The 12,692-nt window shown below is 39.0% G+C and overlaps 1 protein-coding gene across 4 annotated transcripts in view; it reads right to left on the reverse strand.

Moving 5' to 3' along the window:
• Window positions 1-278: 278 nt before the first annotated feature.
• LOC120903340 (bromodomain-containing protein DDB_G0270170) overlaps window positions 279-12,692 on the reverse strand; it is a 69,452-nt gene continuing 57,038 nt past the window's right edge. For all 4 annotated transcript variants that reach the window (XM_040312715.1, XM_040312712.1, XM_040312714.1 and 1 more), the window contains exon 4: window positions 279-9,223. In XM_040312715.1, coding sequence (XP_040168649.1) covers window positions 7,406-9,223 — 1,818 coding nt within the window. In that variant the 3' untranslated portion in view covers window positions 279-7,405. The remainder of the gene's footprint in view (window positions 9,224-12,692) is intronic.

Here is a 12,692-nt window from a genome sequence, read left to right on the forward strand (position 1 = left end):
TTCATCTATTGAAAGGTATAACACATCGACTTTGTGCGTGTACCATCAGCACTGTGGAAACTTGTCAGTAGCAACTGGTCAAATTTTTGCACACTTTCGTATGTTATTCCTGATCTAAAAAGCCGCTACTGTTCGTTTTTAAAATGCTTCATTTAGCTGCTATGGTATAATTACATAAGTAATTTGACTAATTTCAAATGACGGTTAACCCACTTCCATAGTGCAAACGAAAAGTAACGCGTCGTTTCGGAAAAAAAGCGATCAAAAACACAACGCTGTACATTTTAAACATACTCTTAAGCTTATATATTTCTCTTTATCATCAAAGAAGTGTGAAGAAACATTCCAAAATAATGTTACTACCGTAAATTAAAAAAAAAGTTTAGTAAAAGCTTATCCCTCTAACGTACTAAAGGAAAGTTCCTTCAACGGAAACTTGCAGCAACTCATCCGTTTCGCCATTCGATACATTAAAACTGAATTAAAAATGTGGGAGAGCAAACGCGTTTGCCTTACAATATTACTTGGATTTTCATGTTGTGTTTTGCGTCCATTCGTACTCAACCCCCATTCTCTCTAATAAAAGCACATATAAATAATAGATCGAATGAGGTGTCATTTACTTCCATTGCCTTGTTGGGTGTGTTTATGTGTTCGATCCTGTTATATTACGTAGGTTGAAATGGTTAATTTTGCTTGATATATGTCACGTGGCGTTCATCATCTTTTTTTTTCTTCTTTTCTCATTTCGATTGTGTAGCATCTCCCGATTGCGTTTTGCTAATGCTTTTGCCTGTCAATATTTCGCTTCGTTATGCTTACATAAATTTTAAATCTCTGTACGTAGATTTAAAAAAAGGAACAATTTTTTCGTTTTCTTTACAAATATACAAAAATACTAAATGTCTAGATGCATTACCAATTAAATGAAGACCTTACCTCAAACATGGTGGTGTGTGGGCGTGTTTTGTTTGCTTTTCTTTGTTGCAACTTTCAAACAAAGGATTAGTATTATGACGGGCCGCTCGAAGAATTGAACCGAAATATATTAATATAACACAAATAATAGAAAAATAATAGCCCGCCATAACAATTGCTCTCGTGGTGCAAAACAATAACGAACTTATACCGTCGTTCTAATTCTATTTGCTTCCTCTACACTCTAGCCTTTGCTTCCTTTGCCCTATCCCTTATCGTGCTGTCACTGTTTTCAGAAACAGGTTATAGTCCCTTTACGTCTTTTAGCGTGTTTTTGCATTGATTTTAATTATTTGTAATCTTTTTTTTCTTCTTCTTATAATTTTTGGCTTAAACAGTTCGCAAGAATATATTATACGGAAGAGTTGTTCAAACAGCTAGAAGTAGTAAACGATTAGACTGATTTATTCATTTCTTGTTTGTTTCTTGATTTTTTTGTTTGTTTGTTTTTTACTCCACAACCCAGATAAGCAGATTCACTTGTATCACACCTTAGTATGTCCCTAGCAACGTTTGAATGTAGAAGCTGCTAGGCCTACTGTTTCACCTTACTTTCTTCTCTGCGTAAACATATTCACTTTCCGCCTTTCACGTTTGATGAATTAGAAGATCTGTGCGTGTTAGCTGCTGTTACAAACATTTCGCGCAATGAATAGTACATCGGTAGTATACGCGTTGTAGCTTTTTCTTTTTGCAATCAAACAAATCCACCAACACTTCTGCTCGAACTGTACACAGTATGACTCACTCTTAGTACACTATCGGTGCCAAAGTTCAATCGAAATTATACTGAGGTTGTGGTGTCTGTCTGTTGTGTTGTGGCATGTTGCATGGTTGTTGTTCCTATACACCGATTCACTCTGATGGTTGTACATGTATGTCAAACTAAAATTTATCTTTCCAGTCTTTTATTTAAGGTAAGCCAAAATGGATATTTTTATAATAAGCCAAACTGTATGCTCTTTAAAAAAACAAAGAAAAGAAAATACTTCCATCGACAAAAATATTGCTATTACGGGTTTTCATGCAGCATTTAGAGCAAACCCTTTTTTCTTTGCCTTTTATTTCAACCAAACAAACAGGTTAATTTTTAGGAAAACAAACAATTTTTTGTTTTCTATGGACTCATCATTTAAAATTTAATCGAATTTGTGGAATCCAATTTTTTGTTGTAATTTTTTAAATTTTTGGGTTTACACACAATCACACACACAACAAACGATATCTAGTAAAGAACGTAATAATTTCACAGAAATTACCTCCCATGCTTGTTCACGCCCGATCGAAATGGCATCAGCAAGAGAATGGGTTTGACGTATTATGGTGATGAGTGGCCTAAAACAACATAATGTTTTAGGACCTATTTTGTGTGTGTGTGCATATACATAAGCATATACATAAATATGTAAACATATTTACGTATAAACTTACTCATACCCTATATACACAAAGCATGTGTTTGTTTTACTGTATTGGAGATACAGTGGTGTATACTTATATAAATTGCTTTTTTATCTTAATTTTCTTGATTTAGAGCACGGCATAAGTCGAGTAGTTAGATGAATTTGGATCTGGTTTGAAATTATCAAACAAAGCATCCATCCTTTTTCGTCACTGCTCCCATACAGACACAAGCAGTGGGAAACTAGAATGTACAAAAACATCGAACCATTACGCATTTCCTTGATTGAACAGAACATATGGCCGGTTATGCGCAAACAAATCTTACGCACGTGCCATTTACAATACAATGCGAAAGATGAGCAAAAACAAGTTTGGTTTATGTTGCGAATTTAGACAAAAAATAACTTGGTAAAATAGGAAATTCATTTCAGTTTGACAAACTTTTGCTTGATTGTTAACCCCTGTGTTCGATGCGCCGTGCCTACATGCATTCGTTCCTTTTTTTTTGTTGCTTTGAGTATTTCTTTTTGTTCTTCTTTCTTCTCTATTTCATGGCTGTGGCAAATGTTGTCCTGCATTTTGATGCATGCGTCGTTATATTCTCCCAACGGATGCTCGTACTATCTTCTACTACCGTTAGCGCCGAGATCTTCTCTAGAGCTGCACAGTGCGTCCTTCTTCTTCGACTGTGTGTGGTTTAAATTCAATGCCGACATTCAAACGGGTCAAAGCATGCATATCTTATCTTTGCGCTGTAACTATTTCATCTTTCCATCGATAAAACTGGTTCTGGAGGATTAGAATTCAGGCATTTCATGGGCAGTTTTAATTTTCCACACTTCCGTTATTTGTTTTCCATACTATGTTACGAGTTTGCAATTATTAACGTGTACGTTTGTTTGTGTTTGTGTGTTTGGGTGTTAGGTTTGAATAGTTTATGTTACCTTAGTTTTGTTTTTCATCATCTTACAAACTCTCTCTCTCTCTCTCTCTCTCTCTCTCTCTCTCTTTCTTTTTACCATTGTTTGTTATCAAAAGCAAATCATTACTAGTTTTTTTCCTTTTTTCTTTTCTTTCTTTTACTACTTTTACCGCCTAATGCTTTTCGCATGTTTCTCTCTCTCTCTCTCTCTGTTTGACTGCCTCGTCTGACTTTTGTGTTTGATTCTTTTTGCGGCTCCCTCTTTTTCTCTCTTTTTTATTTGTTTCTGTCTCGCACTCTCTTTCTCTCTCTTTTTTTATCTGTCAATTTTTCTCTATCTCTCTAAATCATATTTAGCCCGATCGATTCCCTATATTTTAGCTCAACATACCCTTACTGGAATGATAGGCAGAGGAAAGCTATTAATTGAGCTACCCCCCAGTAGGCCCTATGGAGCACATGGTTTAGATTGCTTGAACATTTTCTTCGACTTCTGTTGATTAGTTCGTCCTTAATCTCGCCATTCTACTACACACATGCCCCATTTAGCAGTACACTTGGTTGGTTGCACAATTTCTCTCTCCGCTGTATCATTTCAAAAGATTGTGAATTTTTCATTTTTTTTTTAATTTTTATATTAATAGTATAGATTATACACTTACTAGCTACAATTTAGTTGCATATTCTGTTTGTTGCTTGTTTGCTTCAGTTACCTCGTCTTGTGAGTTTATTATTATTATTATTATACAGATTATTCAAAAGGGAAAAAATGAGACATTTGCACAAGTAGTTGAAATAAATTTCCATGCTTTAGTGTGTGTGTGGCGTTGTATGTGTAACTTTGTCAATCGCTTGAATTTGCCGTTACGCCAGATTATACATCAAATATTGCAAAATGTGCTGTGTAAGTGCGATTTTAAACTATTCTCGTTCCGGCAGCGAGGAGATTGTGTTATGGGATAAAATAAATCCGTTTTGCTTACTTTAAAAATGCACATTTAACGCGAGGAACGCGGCAAATAGAAAAAAAATGCCTTTCTTAACGTGACTTATCTGGGTGTAGCCCCACCAATTCACTGTACGTTATTCACCATCAACTCGGAATGGTGATGTCGGTCTGTTGTTTGAGTTTACGCTTAGCTGAATCGAATGCACATCAACACTGTTTGATATCCATTGGGATTACCTATTTAGAGTTCCCCTTCAATTTGGATGACGTGCAGATATTCCTTGTTTGTTTTTCTGTATTAAATGTTTCGTCTGGTTTATTGATAATCAGTCTTAATACTAAGCAGTACACAAACAAACATAAAACTAGCTTAGTTTTGCCACACTTACACACACTATTAGTGTTATGTTGCATTTTGCATTGGAGCAAACAGTAGTGATAAGCAAATAATAAAACCAAATAATCTGTTCCTATAATTAATAAGCTCACAAGACTTGACACAAGAACAAAAAAAAGGAAAAACACACACTCCTCCATGCTTTTGACACCATGCAGGAGGTATAATTAGATGTTATTTCTGTTTCTCTTTACACATCCGCTCTTCCGGATCATTAAAGATGGACTGCAAATTTTGCTAGCGCAATTGATTTAAAAGACTACTTGTTTCACCTTACGATTGATGCGTTTTGAGAGGTTTCTGTTCACTCTTTCATTTGCCTAAAAAAATTTATCTATTTCAAATTTAGTTTTGCTGCTAGGGGGTTTCAGTTCCAATTTATGATGTTTTAATTGTTAAACAAACAAAACGAATTTAATAACTAAAACGTTTAAACAGTAAAACTAGATACCATTCAAACAGAAATTAGGTGAATCTAATTTAAAACAAAAAAAAAGATCACATAGTTTACACGCCCAAATTAATTCATTTGTATTTGCTGCTGGAGCCTTATTACCTGACACTACGTACATAGGGTGGAAAATCCAAGTGAAATTGTGCGAATTATATTCAACATATTCGTTTGGACGCTTTCCACCATACTTATCGTATAATGTGCTGGAAAAGTTCGGTAATAAAACTTGTATAGATGTGCAGGAGGCAATATGTTTGTATATGCCCTTAAAACATCATTTTAGCATATTTTTTTTTAAATACATCATTAGAATAAATATTAATGTTTCATAGGGGGATGGTGCAGGTTCTCGTGTTCATAAAGTTTCTTTTAGGAGCGGGAGTAGAAAACAACATACACAAACCCAAATTGACAATAAAAAAAGGCAAATTGTTATTAAATGTTTTGTCAACTAGCCCTATTCTACTTTTTTTTCAGCTAAGCACCAACGATCTGTGAATGAGTACAAACGATCAAAAGGTAAAGTAAATTCTCAGAACAATTTCAAACAAAACGCACATTGGTAAACATTCGCCACATCGATTCAATGTAGGACTTACAATGTCATCCCTATTTTCATAGGCATTGAAGAATCAATGGTCGAATATCTAACGACCTCAATGTGTCCGATCTGAAATTCTTCATAAAAATGCACAACAGCTCCATAGTGTGAGCGGATGAATTTAGCGTAGCTTCAATTGTTCAAGCCCCATCCGCTGCTTGCAATCCATATTCATTGCTGTGCATTGAACACTTTCGTTCTTCAATTTTTACCATTTTAAATAGTTACTGTCCCCTGTTAATCTTACGTTTCCTTACGTATTATTCGAACATTACTAAGATGTACATCGAACGAACACCTTCAAAATTCGATTTTTTACACACTCGCATCTTCATTCATCTATTTTTGTTTTTTCAAATTTTGAAGTATCACTATGAAGACTAATCAATAATGACAGTTATATTTCATTCCCGGTATAGTTATGCTGATGCCCTTAAAAGTAAACAAATGCAGATGAAACCCCTAAACTACCATTACCCTATATATTAATGTGGACAATAAAGAATACATGTAAAGAATTGTAGTATGTCCTTACTTCTACGGTTTAGCTGTTTCGCAAACACGACTGACATATTCTACCGCCTACTATTTCATACTTAATCGTTTTCCTTCTTCATTGCTCCTTTAAGTCAACGCTTCGATTCGCATTAATGTTGTCCCATGGAATTGAATCATTACTTCGTTCATCTTATCAATGAGTCATTGAGTTGCGCTACAACATGATTTCATTGAGCTTAAGACGCACAACACGAACTATCATCGTCCATTACTATGCTCCGTAAATTTATGTACTGCACACACACTGCCGCTACATTTGCGCATATTTGCATATTTCACATATTTATTACTTTTGATATCATTCATCGAAGATATTATCGCCTAAAAAAACTCTATATCCTTACACGTTTCTATTAATAGCGTTAATTCCTTAACCATTTCTTTACCGTCTTAACTTATTCTTAAATCAAATCTTACTGTATGCATTGTTCAGTGTATACTTAAAATTAAATAAGCAAGAAAAATTGCTCTTGCCTTAGGTCTCGCTTTGAGGATTGCCTTACCCTAAAATATTGTATAGAATGATGCTGTCCATGCCAAGTAATAAAGCAAACCGAGTGTGTCATTGTGTTTTCAAACCAATCCACACATAATGGATAATACAGATTTGTTGTCGCTACACCCTACGCAATATGGTGGGTAAGTAGGTAGAGGCTCGTCACAGGGATCGTGAGTTAAGATTACGGCACGTGGCTAAAGACGAGCAAAATAGTAGGTTGTAAAAATAATGCAATCCCAAAACATATAACATCTAATAAAATAATTAACAAATCATATAAATCAGGGACATTTTTCACTAGGAGAATCGTTCAAGCACCATCCATTGATTTCTGGTATGTAATAACAACGTTAGGATGACCACCGCTGATACTGTTGGAGCTTGATACTGTTGTTTTAGTGCCACTACCAAAGCTACTACTACCGCCGTTGTTGTTCGCATACTTTAGCTTACTAACATTGCCGCTTCCTACGCTAACTAACAGCGGGGTAGCTTTGCTCTTGATACTATTACTTCCCATGTAGCTAGCCGTGGTCGAAAACAATGCGATGGTGCTGGATGAGGACGGGGCAACGGTTGAGCTGCTATGGCTACCACTGTTATTGCTACAGTTACTAACGATCGCTGACGCAGTAGTAACGGATCATGAGTTTTGCTTCACTACTATTACACCCGGTCTGCACTGCTGCTGCTGTTGCAGGATCTGGGCTGCCGTGGTGAGCGTATTCGGTAGGGGCTGCTGTTGCGGCATGTTCGCTGACACAACCGAACTGTTCGCCACGATTGTACTCGTTGTCGTCGAAGATGCTGCAGCGGCAGGTGAATGACTACTGGATCCGGCACTCAGCCCATTACTTCCGGATGGTGCGATCGATACGGAAATGATTGACCCGATCTGTGGCGTCACCGTTACGACATTAGAGCCAGTACCAGTCGAGTTAGCAGTGTTGGCGGACGCGTGCACTGCACCCGTACTTACGATGGGCGCTGTTCGAAACTTCAGGTACGGTTCTAACTGGCTTTGACGATGATCACGCTCAGTTTTCGATTGCATTACCGAAGTTTGTTGCTTACTCACTGTAGTCAAAGCCAGCGGAACTTCCTGCATAGGTCGCTGTTGTATAGTCGATTGGGATGTTGCTATTGGAGGTTGTGTGGGTTGAGGTTGAGGTTGTTGTACTGGTTGATGTAACGACGGTTGTTGCTGTTGCTGCTGCTGTTGGGTTGGTACAACTGCATCAAACGCGTCACCTTCGAGATGTCGAATAGCTTCAACTATGGTTTCGAGGTTATGACGGTAGTTACAATTGAGTCGAGGTTGCTGAACATTAGACAAACTGGCGCTAGTTCCGACGAGGTGCGCACCAGTCGTTGACACCATCATCTGTTCGTCGTTGACCACAATCGAAGAAGGTGAATCGATTCGCTCAACTTCCACCTTCGGCTCAGCTTTAATAGCCGCCTCTAATATTGAAGGGTAGCGGTTTTTCTTCGGCGGCAGCGTTACCACCGTTGCCTCTCCTATCGTTGGCGATCGAGATCGTGAGCGTTTGATGTATATTTTCTCCTCCTTTACTGGCATAACCACTGGTTTAGATGCGGCTGGTACCGTCTGCATGGTAAGTGCTTCTTCTATCAGCTCGCTAGAGCATACTACAACATGTTGATTCTTTCCCAAGCTGCTCGAATCTAAGGAAATCACCTGGATACCACTTTCCAATTCGGCAGGAACTCGGGCTAGCTTGCCAGAAACCGCGGTAGTAGCCCCACTGCTGGCTGGTTTGTGAATTATAGAAACAGCAACGTCCTCCGGGGGATGTGTGGCTGGCGATGGCTCATTGATGATGTCGGGCACGATTAGTTCCGATGATTCTTGATACTGTATCCTGGTTGGGTAGATTTGTCGTTCTAGTGCCTTCAATTGTTCCTCAATTATCATTTTTTGTCGTCGTTCTACCTCAAGCTGATGTTTCAATTCCAAATAGTCTTTCACGGAAAAGTTTACCGTTGTGCACTGTCTTCCCTGAGTAGACGGGCTGGAGATCGTTGTCGTGCCTGAGTGCGCGTTAGATAAGTTACTTCCGTTCGAGGTAACACTTACACCGCGTAACGATACCGGTTCCGGCGACATTGACCCTAATCCCTCGTCCGATGAATCCGATACAGGTTGCACGGCAACGTTCGTATCGATTTTACGCTTTTTGGCAACAGTCGCCACTATAGCTCCGGGCTGACCGTTTCCACCAGCATTTGTCACCAGCTGTTGCTGTTGGGAGATCACTACACCACCGTTTGCTGTGCTGCCTGGTACAATTTGTGTCGTACTCTGCGATACATCTGGGGTTCCATTGTGATCTTGTTGATCAATTGTTCGCTTTAACTGACAGTTTTGCGATAGCAAACGAGTCTTTTCTTGCTCTAGTGAATAAATATATTCAGCTGTTTGTTGTAAGATTGCGGCCTGAAAGAAGGAAAAAACGAAAGCAAACAAATTCGAATAAGTATATTAAATTGATTCCGACATTCGAAAAGAAAAAAAAAACAGATCTGCAACAGTTTGAAATAAAGAAAACACAAATGCATGTTAGTAAAAACCCTGCAAAACCCTGGTTCAGGGTATAGCAGGGTTTTTCAGGGGTTCTTATAGATTTTCACACTTTCTTGATTCTTTTTTACGGGATCTTTATGTGACGGAAAGTGGACTCTACGGCACCCTTTTTCGGACTGAGTAGAGTCCAATTCCCGTCACATAAAATTCACTTCTCGCAAAAAAAAATTCAAGAAAATGTCCAGAAATTATGAAAATCCCTGAAACCCCCTGTATTGCAATAATGTGCTATGCGCATGCTTGTTCCGATGATCTTCCCTTTGCCGATGTGCTCGGAATAACGTCGCTACTTCAGGCGTAATCACACCAAAGGGTCTTCTTTCGTACTTTGGTACCACCACCGATCGTTTAAATTTTGCACAATACGCACACACATGCACCATATGCTTGAGCTGCAAATAACATGACCACACCCAATGCAAAAGAACGCAAGCCTGCATGAAACAACCGCAACATAAACACGTACACCGATTTTCTTCATCTCCTTTTGCAAATCTCCTTTCATTCTTCTTTAATATTGTGGTTGCCTTTATTTACCAATTTTCGCACGGATTTCGAGCTTCAATTCCAAACTATCGTCCCCAATATGGCCAGAATTGTGTGTGTGTAGTTTAAACGCTTTTCGCTTCAAAATCAAAATTATATAACACTGTTTTAACAGATGGCTTAAAATGTCATTGAGCAAATAGTTGAATCATTCTGTCTGTGTTATTATCATAAAGTTATTATCATCAGCAGCTCATCTGTCATAAGCTCGAAGCATATAATACGTATACAATTATCATGTTACATGAATGCATACAACATAAAGGGGGACACAGTCTTGTAAAGCCATTGCGAAAAGCAATTTATTTCATTTGCTTAGTTCACATATGCCCTTTGACATATCATAAATACAATATTGCGTACACTCATACAATAATGTTTAAAACGGCCTATCCGCTTTTCTTATCGCCCCTCTTTTGTAATACTGCGACGAATCAGCTTAACATGAAATGTTTAAGCGTTACGAATGTTCCTTTCGTTGAGCATAGGCAGACGATAAAATAACACGTATATATTTAGAATAGTTATTAAAGCAAGCGTATCCCATGCATTCGCACGAGCTGAAACTGTAATTGCACGATGAAGTTGCTGCTAAAGCCATAAACGGGTGGTGCCATTACTCCAGCAACATATGCAGCTTGGTTTTAAGCATTATTATGAAACCGCTGACAATGCTTCCGTTGTAAAGTACCAAAGTGTTTGCAAGGTGTTGGTTCCTGGCTTTCGTAATACATTTCAACAGCATTGGCATACTGATTGTACAAATCGATATGATCGGCTTCTCGATCATGGACATAATATCCACACACTCACATACATTTTGAGCGATATAGACTACATCGGTTTGGACATCGTTAATCCAAAAGCAGAAGTTTAAACTAAACCCTAACTCACATCAAAACATTGAACTTGAACATCAAAGCCTTACAAACAGGCACACAACCCGCGCGCGCTCTTAAAAATGAAACTCTCGATCTTCTCATGGAATTCACAGCGAGAAAGTGGAACGATAGAATTGGAAAAGCCATCACATATACGTTCGCGCCCATGGCACGGCAGCAGCGGGCGGCGGCGGGCAGTGCCCCAGCAGTCAGAGGCACGCAGCAGCATTTGTGAATGGACTAGAGCGTTTAAAGCTTACGCACTACCACCTCCACCACCTCTCGCCTACAAATGCTGCCTGGCGATGATTTTTAAAAGACCTTACGCATCTTTTACCATTATGTATGCCTGATCGTGAACTTGTTTTTTTTTCGCGAAGCAGCAGCTATTCTCCACCATTTCTTTTTGGAGGTTGTTCCGACATTTGTAGGCAATGTTTAGAAAGACGCACAAAGGCACAACCGTAAGAACATACACACAAACTTACGCACTTTTCATCGCTTCTCTTCCAAACCGATCCGATTGCGTGCCGATTTCGTAGGGGAGGCTATATTTTCTTCCGCGATTACCTAACGCCACCAACCAAAAAAGCAACATAGATTCTTTCGTTTACGCAATGGGCTTACAAGCCAAGGATGTGATGTTGATCAGAACGAGAAGCACGGTAGGCTCTATTTAGGGTAGGGCTAACATCGTTTTTGGAGGTGCAAGTTTTGTTTTCGTTTCGTGTTTTCGTACGCAAAATTTACGCAACTTTTGCCACGAGGGCCCAACAGGAGGGAATCACCACGCTTGTAGTATTCTTCGAGGTTTTCTTTTACCCCGATCGCTCTCACATTTACCTACCATTGCTTCCACGATCATTCGCTTGCTTTGGCAGGTGCGTACGATCATACGCAGTACAGTTGCGTAAGAAAAAGAAAATACATTTTAAACGAGGGCACGCAGGAAGACCTGGATTTTTTAAATTTTAAATACATGCGTGCTCGATCGTCACAGTAATGCTTTGTGTAACAAAGCGAAGGTAAAAATCATCAAAACCGTTACACATGTCTATTGCCTAAGCGTTGTGGGAGAAAATATTTCCCTTTTTTGTAATGTATTTTTTGTGTTATTATTCAACTTAGCAAAACTTATTTGAACTTTTACGCTTATAACATACATTACATTGTACAGCTTTTTGTCTTGAGCCATGTGTGTGGCTGTCTGACGCGAGTCTGTATTTTGCCACAGGAAGTTATTTAGCAAAATTGTTTCGTGCCTCTCTTGCATGCGATATTCGTTAACTTCATTTCCCCGCACTTCTGATCCCCCTACCCACCATAACCCCTTCCCCGCAATCCTTGCCGCCAGTCAGCAGGAACTTCTGCGCAAAATCGCAAATCTTTACTTCCGCTACACCTGCAGCTTTACTTTGCTACGGACATCGATTTTGCCAACACTATCATCCGTCGAGATTTGTTTCCCTCGCAAGCACTGAGCCGCACCGGTCGCCACACTCTTGTAAGATGCGCGTTTCGGGGGAGCTCAAACAAATGTGTGCCGAAGCGTAAAATCAGATACAACAGAACCGAAGCATACAGAGAGAGGGAGAGAAAGAGAGAGAAAGAGAAAGAGATACAGCAATATAGAAGAGCGGAAAAAATAACTCTACCAACCAGCTGGAATTTGCACAGATGGTGGGAAGCTTAATGTTGCCTACCCGATGGGAACGATCATTTCGTTGCGAATTTCACGGGCTCCGTAAGTGAACTAGAAAGAGTTTACCTCCCCCCTTATTTTTTGGCAATACCTTACTACTTTTCTTCCCTCGTCTGACGCTGCTTTTCGGTAACAAATTTCTAGTCGCTTTCCTCTACAAACCTTGCCCATTTTGTTGTTGTTGTTTTTTTTT

Source organism: Anopheles arabiensis, chromosome 3 (assembly GCF_016920715.1).
Source record: "Anopheles arabiensis isolate DONGOLA chromosome 3, AaraD3, whole genome shotgun sequence".
Classification (NCBI taxonomy): Eukaryota; Metazoa; Arthropoda; class Insecta; order Diptera; family Culicidae; genus Anopheles; species Anopheles arabiensis.